The 13,139-nt window shown below is 46.5% G+C and overlaps 1 protein-coding gene across 5 annotated transcripts in view; it reads left to right on the forward strand.

Moving 5' to 3' along the window:
* Positions 1-389: 389 nt before the first annotated feature.
* KSR1 (kinase suppressor of ras 1) overlaps positions 390-13,139 on the forward strand; it is a 76,298-nt gene continuing 63,548 nt past the window's right edge. For 3 of the 5 annotated variants that reach the window (XM_030028188.2, XM_030028183.2, XM_030028187.2), the window contains exon 1: positions 391-755. In XM_030028188.2, the coding sequence (XP_029884048.1) occupies positions 498-755 (258 nt within the window). In that variant the 5' untranslated portion in view covers positions 391-497. Of the gene's footprint in view, positions 756-13,139 lie in introns of all 5 variants that reach the window. The other 2 variants (XM_030028184.2, XM_030028189.2) reach the window with 1 other exon arrangement.

Consider the following 13,139-nt stretch of genomic DNA (forward strand, 5'->3'; position numbering starts at 1 on the left):
AGCAGAGCGCTGAGGAGAGCAGAGGAAGGCACTGAGGGGCTGAGGGGGGCGGAGAGAGATGCTGAGGCGGGCGCTGAGAGACTGAGGAGAGCAGAGGGAGGCGCGGAGGGGCTGAGGCGGGCTGAGGACAGCGGCGGGAGGCGCGGAAGGGCTGAGGCGGGCTGAGGACAGCGGCGGGAGGCGCGGAGGGGCTGAGGCGGGCTGAGGACAGCGGCGGGAGGCGCGGAAGGGCTGAGGCGGGCGCTGAGGTGGGGCGGAGGGAGACGCTGAGGCGGGCGCTGAGAGGCTGAGGCGGGGGGGGGCGGGCGGAGAGGCCGCCGCGCCCCCTCGCGGAGCGGCCGCGGCCGCGGTGCCTCTCCGGCGTGCATGTTAATGCGCGGTAATTGCCCGGAGAGGAGAGGCGAGGCGGGGCGGAGCGAACCGCCGGCTGCCCGCCCTCCCTCCCTGCTGCTCCCCCCGCCGCCGCCTCTCCTCTCCGGCCTCCCTGATGCCGAGGAATGGATAGAGCGGCTGCCCTGCGAGCCGCCGGCATGCTGGAGAGGAAGGAGCGGAGCGGTGGCGAGGCGGCGGCCGGCGGCGGCGCGGGGCCCCGGGCGGGCGCGGCGGCGCGGGGTTTGCCGGCCGTGCGGAGCACGCTGCAGCAGTGCGGGCTGCTGCAGGACCTCATCGACATCTCGCTCTCCAACCTGCGCGGGCTCCGCACGAAGTGCGCCGCGTCCAACGACCTCACCCAGCAGGAGATCCGCACCCTGGAGGTACGGGGCTCGGCAGCCGCGGCGGGGCCGGAGGGGAGCCCCGCCACCGCCCCCCGGGGTGCCCGTTCCTCACAGCTGGGGGCCGAGGCCTGCCCCCCCCCCCCCCCCCCCTCCCCGGCGCCCGTTCCCCTCAGCACCGGGGGCTGCGCGCCCTCACCGGTGTCTGGGCCGTGAGGCACCCCCGCCCTTCTCCCCCGCGTGGAGGGGATGTACGCGGAAGGGAAGGACCCCCCCGCCCCGCTGCAGCCCTGTCAGTAGGGGGTCGGTCCCCTGCCCGGCCCGGCGGAGGGGCCAGGCTGGCCGTGGCAGGGTTCCCCCCCCCCCCCCCCGCAGCCCTTCGCCGCTAGAAAGGCGTCCCGCGGAGCGTGGTGCTAAAGGCGAGGTGAGGGCGGGGGAGAGGACAGGTGCGGGGGAGCCGCTGGGCAGGCCCGTGGGTGCCGCGTCCCGGGGCGGGCGTGGGGCGCTCCGGGCTGTCGGGCGGGTTCGCGGTGGTGGTGGAGCGGGAGCTGCGTGTGCTCGTGGTCCGGCGCCCCCCGCCCTCCTGCGCGGCCCTGGGGCCTGTCGCTGGTGTCCGGCGTCAGTGTGAAGGGAGATGGGATGTGAGGTGGGGACCAGAGGTGACCTGAGGTTCCCTAGCAGAAGGTGGGTGGCCGCATTGCCTGTCCTGGGAAGCTGGATAGAGTCACGCTTCCCCTCAGGTCCTTGGTGTTGGCTTCTGATGATTCCTGCCCTCTACTCCAGGCCTGTCCCTCTAGCCCTGGCTCAGTTTCACTGATCTAATCTGATCCTCCTTTTCACGCCGTTGGTGTGGCTGACAAACAGCATCACGGTCTGGGTTGGAGAGGTGTTTTGCTGTTTAGAAAGACTATATGAAACTCTTTAAGCAGAAAACATGTGCTGTTGTGATGCTTTCGAAGAAGGGCTGAATCTGTACACGAGTCTGCCTAAGCATTTAGAAGGGGAATGTAGATTCATATTTTCTTGGTTTGTTTGACCTTTAGATACTTAAATAACATTTCCTTTTACCTTGTGTGCAGGTAGTGTTGCTCTAAGCGAGAGTAAGCAGTCCCCCCTTGACCCTTTCTTTGATAGAAGTTTCACGTAAAGGCTAATGGTCCTTTTCTCTAGCCTGATAGTAGAGGCTGTGAAGGTAGAGCATTGGGCCTTTAGGAAGAAAGATCATTACAACAGTGTAACCAACAAACATATATGCTGCAAAATCCATCACGTGAGAAATGAAGGTTGGGAAAAAAATTGTGAAACAATAGGTGGTAGGTAGCTTTTGGCACAACCTCTTGGAACCCTATTGTTCTTCCTTTTTTCTTCCTCTGCCTTTTTTTGTGGTTTTGTTTGTTTGTTTTGTGAGGTGTTTTGTTTTCATTTTTTTTCAAATTTGTAACACTCTTTCCTCCTGCCACCTCCAAATAGCATTCAAAAGGCTATTCTTTCCAAAACAATGTTTGTGTAGGCTTTTGGCAACCCTACTGATGGCCTTTTTAATGCTCGAACAATGTCAATCAGCATCATTTTCGAAAATGATCATCAGTATTTTGCTGGTGGACCTGTTCTAAAAGGAAACCTTTATTCAGAAAGGGTAAAGGCCTGCTATCATCTTCAGGTTCTTAAAGCAACAAAAACTGTTTCTAGTGATAGTTGTTGAGCGTGTGCATGCATTCCTCTTAAACATTTATCTGCTTAAACAAATGGGTGCCGCATTCCCTGATGATCATACAATTTATGATAGGGAAAAAATCTTAGCTGAAAAAATTCTCCTTGATACACTGTCCAGTATATGATTTCTCTGGGAATTCTACCAAGTGCTGGATCTCTGCCAACACATGAAGCCATGGGCATGGATATAGACTCTGTGCCCTTTGCTCTGTTCAGTTGCCTATACCAAAATACATGTTGTCAAGCATAGCCCGAGTCCTTGTGCTTAACTCTCTGCACCAGTCTGCAGTGAGTCTGTCTACAGACGGAGAGCAGAGAACCAGGCTGTAGGAGATGAGGGTCTGTGTTTACTTCCCGAAGTTGTAATTTCCCATGGTGCACCAGAGGGTGGTGGGCTGCAGTGTTGTCTCAAGTACCAGGTGGCCTGCCTGTGGCGTTACGCGGTGTAATTATCGTGCCTTGGTTAACATGTCAGAATTGTACGTGTGGTCATAGGCATTTGCCTATCAGATTGTGTCAGTAGAGACAGGTGCTCTGATACTGCAGAGAGCCCACTAGTGTTACTGATGGTTTGACTGTGGTGCACAGCTCTGTGCAGACTGTGGGCAACTCCTCAAGAGTCAGTAGTTTAACCAGAAGCCAGGAGCTCGGAGATCTCCAGTGCCTGCTGTGGTTCTCTGGGTGGCCTTGACGAGTCACTGAATGGCTCTGTGGATCATGATTAGTGGCTACTAGTGGTATGGTTGCTGGGCCTGCAAGCCTCATTTGTACTTTGGATTTGAATCTAAACGTCTTCTGTTCTTGTGCAGAAACTTTTTCATGGAAAAAGATTTATGAAAACTTAGCTGCAGCAGTATAACTCGTAAACTGTGTAGCAAAGCCACAAGGAAATGATAAAACATGAGATAGATAAAAGCAGCAAACTGGAAGCAGGAAGTACTAGTTTGGGAAAGGAGGGGACTTGACTCTGGAAGTTGAAGAAGTAGCTCCTGAGGCCAAATGCGAGGCTGCACGTGTGTGACTTGAAGACAGTCCAATATACCAAGTCAAAAATCAGTTTATTGATTTCACTTTTTGTTTTTATTCAAAGGGACGAAAAGGCAGGGAAGTTTCTGTAATACGATTTGTATATAGCTCATACATCTCTGAAAGTTCTGTAATGCCTAGTTTTGGTGTCAAAATGGTGAACTTAACAGGTGAAGGGCTATCTGCTTGAACACTATTTTCTATATCAGTAAACCGCAGGCATTCAGACCACCCATGCATGGGGGTGAGTACTGTCAGGTGGATGTGGCTCTTTAAACTCTATACCAGCGCAGGTCAGACAGCAGTGCATGCTTATTGCCATTTCTAATCCCAAGGTTAGCACAGCCCTGAAGTAATGTGAATGGAATCAATAGCCTAAAACACCAGTGCAAATTCATCTAAATGCTTGTGTTATTTTATTTTGTCCACTAGACATACTAGGTTGGTCCTTTTGGTACCACGTCCCTCTGTGCCTGTTCACAGCTTAGACAGCTGTCATGTATTATACCATGATTCATAATGTGTGTGTGTTTCGAAGTCAAGAACATCAGCCTAACTAAAGGTGTTTGAGTGCATGCTTATGTCCCTCCCAATTTACTGAAATGCTTTAAGTCCTTCCTCATTCCTCTGTGTATAAGATCTTCTCAAAATAAAGCACATGGTAGATAAAGATTTCAAACTGGGACCTTGACAGGTAAAGACAAGCACTCATGGTAGCTCAAATGAGTGCAGGGAGAACTTTCTGTAATACAGAAAGAAGGGGGGGGTAAAGAAAGGGCTATGGGAATTGCTTGCAAATAATGTGTTGAGTGTAGATGTGTTACATGAGCTGACCCTGTTTCACATGTAGGAAGACTGTTTCTTAGAAGGGTAGGGAGTTTCCCTGTAGTGGAAAGTAGATTGTGTTAGTTTGGTTATTAACAGAGTAAGTTCTCTGATGCCACAAGGTCTTGTATTTTTTTAAAAAGTTTTATATGTTCTGCCAAATAAGTGCTTGAGTGTTTTTTCTCTTTACCCTATGCTTTGGTATATGGCTTGCTTTCAGTTCTGTCCTAGCAGGTTTACTCACTTCTCAAGTCGACTACAAAACTGAAATGGAAAATAATGGTCATTTTAACCCACGCGCAAGAGAGCAAAAAATGTCTTGCTGTGTGGCGAGCATCCAGTGTTGCTCCAAGTATCCTTGGAAAGAAACAACTCTGTTGGTCTTTAACTCTGTCCCTACGCTACTGATCCCTTACATGACTCTTAAATTGGTTTTGCAAAGTTAGAAGTATATTATTTTTAGCCATGTTTCTTTGTAAAATCAGTATCTTTCTGGATTCATTTCTCTGGTTAGGAAGCTGATAATGGGACTAGACTGGATGTCTGTAGTGAAGCACATGAAACTTGTAACGCTGCAGCTCAAGCCAGTCTCTTGGAGGTGAGGAGGAGAATATAGTCCTATGTGTGGGCTGCAGGGAAGGTTCCAATGGTTTCTCAATCCCTTCTGCTGGAAATAGCATAGGTAGTTCGGTAAACTGGGAATTACCAGACCAAGTGGGACACCTTTCCCTCCCCTCATCCCACCACCACTTTTAACTGCAGCAAAGATGTGGCAGGACCAGGCTGAACTGAGACCTAGAGTGTATATAGATTGCATATGTATTTTCTTTCTACCTTGGTTCTTAAATCATAAGAACTAACTGCAGTGTTTCTGGCATGGAAGCTGCCTCCAAACTGGTTATGGTGGGAGTGTCAGGGTGGGGCGGTAGCACGCATTGCTAAGATCTGCCTGCTCTTTAAGAAAAACTGTCCTCGTTGCTCTTTGGCCAGACTGTCTGTGATAGAGACACTCTTGGCCCCATGTGCAAAGATCACTTTGACTCCTTCCTCAGGAATGTCTTCTGTTCAGCACCTCCAGAAAATACACCACCAGATCTGAAAGCCTGACTCCAGCTGTTCTGTGTCACAGATAAGTAAGTCTACTATTCCACAAATCAATCTTTCATATTGGCTGAATGATACCTGTAGATTAAATATGTTTGAACTTGCTTTGCCATTATCTCGAGTTGTTTGGCAATTTGGCTAGAAAAGGCTTATCTCTTACCAAGCAATCCCTAAGCAGAAACAAATGCTTTGCAAATGGGGGGAACGCATGAGAGGAGAGGAAGAAGAATTGTAATTGTCCAAACTTGCAGACTGGAAGTTGGGCATGTGGTATGCATAAGAAAAGGAAGACTGTGTGTTTGTAAATTGGAAGTAGTGGGAGTAGTGAATTTTTCAGGCCAAACTGCAACCTGTAGCCACATGTTTATGAGCCTTGTTCAGCTGAAAAGACTTCCTTTTCCAACAGGTCTTATGTAAGAGAAGAGAGTCTCTTACTTCATCTTACTTTTTGCATATACGCAACACTTTTTTTTTTTTCTTAAAGGTGTCTTTTTTTTTTTGTAGGACGTTTTCTTTTTTCTTAAATTTGTGTGCTTGTTTGTATAAGATGGGCTTCAACAAAGATTCTGTTTGACTTGGAAGGAGGGAGAACCATATATTATTATGAAATCTGTAGACATCATCTTTTCTTTGTGACAGTGTGTCTCTGTATATGATCAGAATTTGCACATCATAATGGAATTTAACTCATCTCCTACCATTGATTTCGTATAAACGTTGACAAAAAAAGTCAGCAGTAGTGTTACCTGGAGTTTCCAGGATGAGCTCTGATGAGTAGGTTATCATCAAGATGACGATACGACAAGGGACTCTCTTCTGTTTTCTGTCAAGGTCTGTATGTGCTTCTCGCCTTGGGTTGGATTCTACGATGCACTGGTTGGGAAACAAGAAAAGAAGTATCAGAGTAAGGCTTTACGCTGCCTCTGTCTCTCTAAGACTGCTTGTGTGGTCACTGGGTTATATTAAAACAGAGTTATTCCTGCTCATCTTCATGCAGAGTCAGCTTGGAGACCCTTTTCAGCAACTGACCTCCAATAAAGAAGTTTAGCAGAGCGTGGAGTTGAGACCTCTGTACGTATGTGCCTACACACAGTAACAGGAACCCATAGTCTGTTGTGCCAGACAAACCTCAGTCTCCGCATACAATTTCTGATGTTTATTGCATGTTCAGAATTGATCTAATCAGTGAAGTAGCCCAACTTGAACTTCACCTGTATCTAACTAAACTCATGGATGTAACCAAGCTTGCACAGATACTACCTGAGCAGGACCTGGTCTACTACTCAAGTTCAAATGCTAGCTATTAACTGCATTTTAGACAAGGAAAACCCCAATTAGTGTTACAGCTGCATACTAGTGACAGATTTACAGCTATGAGTCAGCATGGTGGTACACAAATTTATCACCTGTTTTTGTTCATAGGAACATATAACAAAAGAAGTCGTGTGACACACCGAATTATTTAGGGAATAGTTATGCTTAGAATGATATTTCCATCATAGGCCATGTAATATTTCAGATGCTTGAGGGATAAATCCTCACCTTTCCTTTCAGGCTAAGATTTCTTATCCTTATTTTCAGCCCATGGGGAATTTTTTTTTTAAATTTTTTTTTACTAAAAGGAAAATTGTAATGAAAGCAAGTGTGGCCATCTCTGTTTTGGGGGTTGGAGAATGTATTGTCTAGATTACTGCTGTGGTGAAAGGCGCAGAATGATGTATAGATGACACCACCCAGATATACTGACTCGGAAATCTCCTAAGAGACTTCCCTCCCTGCTCACTTCTTGCTCCCATGGAGTAATCCCACACAGTTGATCCTACCAGTAGCACAGTGTTGTCACAGCTAGCAAATTGGGGGAACAGAGGCTCTTTGAATCTGGAAACACATCTGTTCCAAAAGAAATGGGTAGGTCTTCCAAGATATAACTTGTGAGCAGTTGTGCATAGAAGTGTCGTGGGCATTCCTGCTTCTTGGCGAGAGTCTGAACCTAGTCCAAGACTAGCTTGATGTGATTAAGAAACAGTTTGGCCATCTGGCTTGGCTTTGACTGCAGCTATTCCTTAGTGGCATAGTTCAGGTGAGGGCAGGTGGTGGTTGTAGTCCATGCCCCCAGAACCTAGGACAGGATCAGTCCCAAGTTAAACTAGAGAAACTCTGTATTGCTGATAAGGTGGGAGGACAACTGAGAACCACCTAAGTATATAAGTGGTCAGGTATGTCTTTTGCCTTAAGCCAGAGCTGCACAGAGCTCCTGTGCCACCTACAGATCCCAGAGGCATGTCCCAGCCCAGATGTACTCCCACTGTATGCACTCCAAGGAATATGAAGTAATCATTGCTGCAGCTGTAGTGTTCACTTGAACCTGTGCTAGTTGATGGTCACCAGTTCTGTGGCTGAGCTCGCTGTCTATGTTGTAAACCTGCTTTTTTTGCACAAGCTGTTTAAACTGAACCCTGGAGCATTCCTGAGGTAGAAACTGAAACCTTAGCTTAGGCCCTGATCTCTCTGGGCATGGGTGTATCACAGCCCAGTCTGATAATAGATGTCTTTTGTTCATCTTTCTCCAAGTCCAGCACATGTATCTTAAGTCTGATGTATTGGGGCTGTAGGCAGATGAAAGATGCAGATCTCATTGGACTTACGCACCTGAGCTCAAGACTGTTCAACTAGCAACATGACCTATATAGTGATGCTTTAAATTGCTGTGCACAGGAGTTGAGGAGCTGGCTAGTGGTTTTGCTTCCAAGAAGTGAGTGTTTTGGGGTTTCTTTTTTTTTAAAAAAGTGGGGAGGGGGGTGAAGAGATACTAGATGGAAATAGCTTGCAGCTGGCTGCAGAAATGTAGAAGGTTAGCCTATCAGAGGGATTGTGATGTTCAGCATAGTGGACAAAGCACACAATAGCGGAAAAATGTTAGCGTTAGTGAGAAAAAGACTAAAACAGAACTCAAAGCCAAAATATTTACTTGCTTTGGCTCTGTTTGAGCCTTCTCAGGTGTTATTCCGGATATCATTCAAAATACCTAAAATTACTTGTTTCCTACAAAGTAAAGCCACAATGGCAGGTAAAAGCAGCCAGCTTTGCAGTAGAACTCTCCCTGCCTAAATAAGGGCTGTGAAATTTGTAGCTTGACTAGCAACACTTTTGGTCAGCCAAAAGTGATTCGGGGAAGGGGGTGTAACAGATGGTGCATACAGAATGTGTGCTTAGATGGCTGTGACTCGAATACAGTTTCCATGCTTTAATGAATGAGAGGGAAAAAAAGAGGCAGCTTCCTGTTGTGGGTTTTTTTTTAAGCAATGATTTTCCTAAAAGGAGAAAACAAGGAGTTTCATGTGTTTCTTCTGGTTATCCTTGGGGAGGTGGTTGGAGGGACAGTGTTGAGGGCTGAGGCTGAATCCTGTTGCAGGCCCTTGGCATCCTTTGTCTAAGAATAAGATTGGTGACTCCCTGTCATTGTCTTGGAAGTTTTTTCTGCGAGTGTGTCATTTTCTGAACCCTCCCTTTAGACAGAGATAAAGGATGCCCTGGCCCATCAACGGTGCAAAACAAGGCACTGACCAGGATGTCCTACTTTTAAATTTCAGTAGGGAGAATCTATCTTGATGTTCTATGTTTTAAAGGACTAATTCCAAATCTACTGAGGCTCACCACTGGGGCTACACTGCATTTGCATGGGAAACGCTAGCTTACCTTAAGTTAGGGCGGTGACTGTCCAGAAGACAGTTGAACAGTAGTTATTATTTTAACGTCAGCATAAAAGGAATCACAAATATCCTCTGCAGAACCTCCCTGGATATTTGATGGTATAACTCGGAGAACAGTTGCAATGAAGCTGCTTCATGCCCATTAGCTATCCCCTGTCTGATTTCGGGGTTCTGCAGGCAGAATTGGATCCACTGCCTCCCTCTTGCTTTTGGTACTTTTAAATTTGGGTTTAAGTTAAAATATAGCTGTCTTTTATCTCAGGATGTATTCTAAAGCGAAGAGAGGCCAGGTCTCTGTCACTCCTTTTATGCCTAGAGAGAAAATCTAATTTGTACTATGTGCATCTTGGGAAAGCAGAGAAGAATCACAGGACACTTAATCAGTAGAATAAGGAATCATGCTTTGATCAGGAGCTACAGAGTGCCTCTGATACGATGATTATTAGTTATCCTAAATGGAAGAGCTCTAATAGCAGAAGCTGTGAGATCCACTTTAGAGCAGTAATTAACATGACACTGAGGAATCTTGCTGGGGTGCAGCAGATCCAGGCTCTGATCTGGTCTGATCTGATGCTGCCAAAACAGGTAATTGACCACATTTTTCAGAATGTAGCCAGGAGCCTCAGGTCTGGGTCCCTGAAAATCTTCAGAAGCCTTTTGCAAGTAAGTTTAACAGGGCAGGTAAGCACTTCCCTGCCCAGTTCTACTCTCCTTATGTGCTTCTAAAACATGGGTTTGTTGATTTATCAAAGAACTTTCACTTCTGTTTGAAGCAATCTAAATTTAGAAAGGAAGTCTTGAGCTTCTCATTGCTGCTCTGTGTGTGGGCTATTGTTGAGGCTTGCAGATTCCAGTGTGAGGTTTTATATTTAGTTATTAATGATGCTCAATAAACTGGAAAGAAGTAATAATATGTTTTACAGATTGAGAACTTCAACCAGGCATCACCACTAAAAGATATTAGATAGTGGAGGTAAATGGATCTGTCAGTAAGTACAGTTGCTGCCAGACGTATGTCAGTGCCCCTTAGGCTGCCTATAGTGCTCTAGGAGAACGTCTCCACACCTGTTTCCCTACCAATCCTTAAAGCACAGAGAATCTTCTAACAACAATTTTCATCTTCCAGAGCAGTGTTTTCTTCTTCTTACCTTTAGAGTAAGCTAGAAGAATAAATCGTGCTTTAGGATACAGATGCATAGCTCCACTGAAATAAGCAGAAGTAGTAAGATCTTGTTTAAAGCTTCCTGAATTTTTTAGACATATCCCTCTTAAAAACTGTTCTTCATCTGCCAAGCAAAATGTTTCAGTTTAGGGGCCTTTTGTCTTTCTGACCAAAACCGAAACTTTCCACAAAGTAAAACATTTCTTATGAAGACTTCTAACTTTAACTCTCCCACAATTTCTATGGAGACAGTTCTGAATGCCTCAGACCAACACCAGCTAGTAGTATCAAACTCTCTTGGTGCAGTAGTATCAAACTCTCTTGGTGCAGATCAGATGCAGTATTTTTTTCCCCTCATTTTAGTGAATTCTGGAAGCTATGCCCTTGTCTATTCTCCATTGTTTTAAGGAAACAACTGACTAAAATACACAAGTGTTGTTATCAGGAGACTGATCCGTTTGGGGAGATTTGCATAGGCCTTCAACCTGCTCTCTTTGGAAAAAGAAAGTTTTTTTGTTTGGTTGGTTGGTTTTTTGTTTTTTTCTGTTTGAAATACAAGGGTGTCTGTAAGCGCCCTGCAAGGAGGAGGTCATAGTGTTGAAGTAAGCCAAGGTGAGCACAAACACCGAAGACTCTTAGCATTTCCTTACACAACTAAGGTGGGAGAAATCCCAGAGTAGATATCAAAGGGCTTGTCAACCCTGTTTGTGTTAAGCCGGGACATTATGCATGTTAAAACTGGTTTGGTTTTGCTTTGTGGGTCAAGTGTAGTATTTGTAGAACCACTGGCTGACTGCTACAGGCCTGATTTAAGCACTGTTGTATTGGTGGCATTTCGTATGGGTATAATGAGGCCAAGTTTCTGTGGACACTTCTCAGTGCACCCTAAATTTCTGGGCCATTTGCAGTCATGGCTAGTGACTTGAGTGGAGTCTGTGGAAACTAAGGTTTGGAGGGAGAAAGGAGAGCTGCTGTAAGCCCAGGTCTTAAGCTACTGCACTAAAACACCAGCTGGATTTGTGCTGAGACTGCATTTGTAGGAAGTATAATCCTACTTTTAAGTAAGATGTTTTTTATAATGTTGAACGCACCTCTGTAGCAGTAATTACCTATTTGCATCTAACTCTGGGCCTTATCAGTTACCATCTGCCAATCTGTAACTGGAAGTGTAGCTAACTTAGCAAGAGCTAGCTGAATACTTCTACTAGGGTGACACTACTATTTAGTTTTTGATTCTTATGGAAACTAAATCTACAACACCATTCTGCTGCCAAGGCATACTCCAGTTCCACTGATGCGTTCTTTCCTTATTTTTTTTCTACTGTGTTATTCAAATTGCCTCGGTTGCCAAGAATAACTAGTTTGTGGTCTGAGGCAAAGAGCTTTGAAGTTAATGGACACCTCACAACATAAGATTTCAAACTGAAGGTAGTAGCGTCTATCCTTTCATTTGAGTGAGAAATGAGTACTTCGGCAGCAGCAATGCAGTGGTGATGCAGCACTGCTCTTAGCTGAAGTCTGCAGTAGAGTGCTCCTTGCAGCTCCTCTCTGTAGTCGAGTCAAACTGCCTTTGCTGTGTTCCTTAATGAAGGGGAAGATCCTGCCTGTAGCATTTTACTAACAGATTTTTCAGTGTCCTTTTGAACTGTTGTGCCAAGAAGGGTGACTTCAGAGAGTCTTAACATCTGGCTTCGAGGCACCTAGTTTTTTGCAGCAGGACAGGAAAGAGAATGCAGAGCTGACAACTACAAGATGTTCCTTCTCAAACCCACGTACAGAAATTGCTTTGATCGTTGCTGCGGTAGTCAACTTTGTGAGGCAGTGGAGCAACTAGGAGCTGTTTGGAACCGGGGAGTGAGGAAGACTGAGGAGAGGAAGCATCAACCAGTGCTGGTGGCTCAGGTGTCTCTGTGACAGCATGCCCGGTCCTCCCGGAGTGGAGCAGTAAGAGCTCTGAAACATGCAGACCATGCACTGTTGAGGGTGCTCTTGCCCAGAAGTTCAGGGTTAACACACTGCTGATGTACAGGTCTTTGGGAAGAGAAGGGATGTAAAATGCCTGTTACCTGTCTAGTTCCAGAAGCCAGTTTTTCTTAATGTCTCGCCTCACTGAGTTTAACATCTGATTAAGGCAGCTGAAGTTCTGACCAGAATGCTGGCTCTTCCTTGCATGGGTAAAGGCAGCCCCTTTTCCAGATGGACTGCAAGTGCCAGTGATGTGGGAGCGTGAACTCTGTGTCAACAGAGACCTCCTAACTGTCCAAGGCACATTTTGGGGCATCATTCTCAGACTACTGCTGTAGGTCAGAAGAGCTTTGAGCAGGCTGTGGGGGAGCTCACAGAAGCACCTGTGCTCGTTTCTGGCTTTCGTTGTGCAAACTTAGGCAGGACTAGCTAAATTCTTCTGCTGGGCTTAACCTGCATCCTCTTTCCAGTTCTTTTAATGCAAAATACTTCTGGTTCTTAATCTTTCCTAGGCAGGGTTCCACTATGTACCTTCAGCCTAGTGAATCCTGCTTGTGCCTGCAGTGGGAGCATCATACCCCTTGACTGTCTCTAGCCTGCAGTGTCTTTCTAGCTTCTCAGCTTTCTGCCTTATCACAAGGCTTTGTCCTCGGGCTTAAGCGTTGCCTCTCTGCCTCTGAGGCCCCACAGCGATAGCCTGACTCAGCAATTTTTCACGGTTCTGGCTTGATCTTTCCTGCAGCTGTAAAACTGAGGTGCAGGAGGGGGGAAGGGGAAATGCACGAGGAAACGCATGGTCCGATCCCTGCCTCTCCCTTTCACTCCTTGTGGATCCTCTACATAAATAGGCTGGCTCAGCCTTTTCTGTCTTTCTAACAAGTGGAGCCTGGTGTGAGGTCTCTTCCATACCAGGCATGGCCT

Source organism: Aquila chrysaetos, chromosome 10, assembly GCF_900496995.4.
Source record: "Aquila chrysaetos chrysaetos chromosome 10, bAquChr1.4, whole genome shotgun sequence".
In the NCBI taxonomy this organism is placed as follows: domain Eukaryota; kingdom Metazoa; phylum Chordata; class Aves; order Accipitriformes; family Accipitridae; genus Aquila; species Aquila chrysaetos.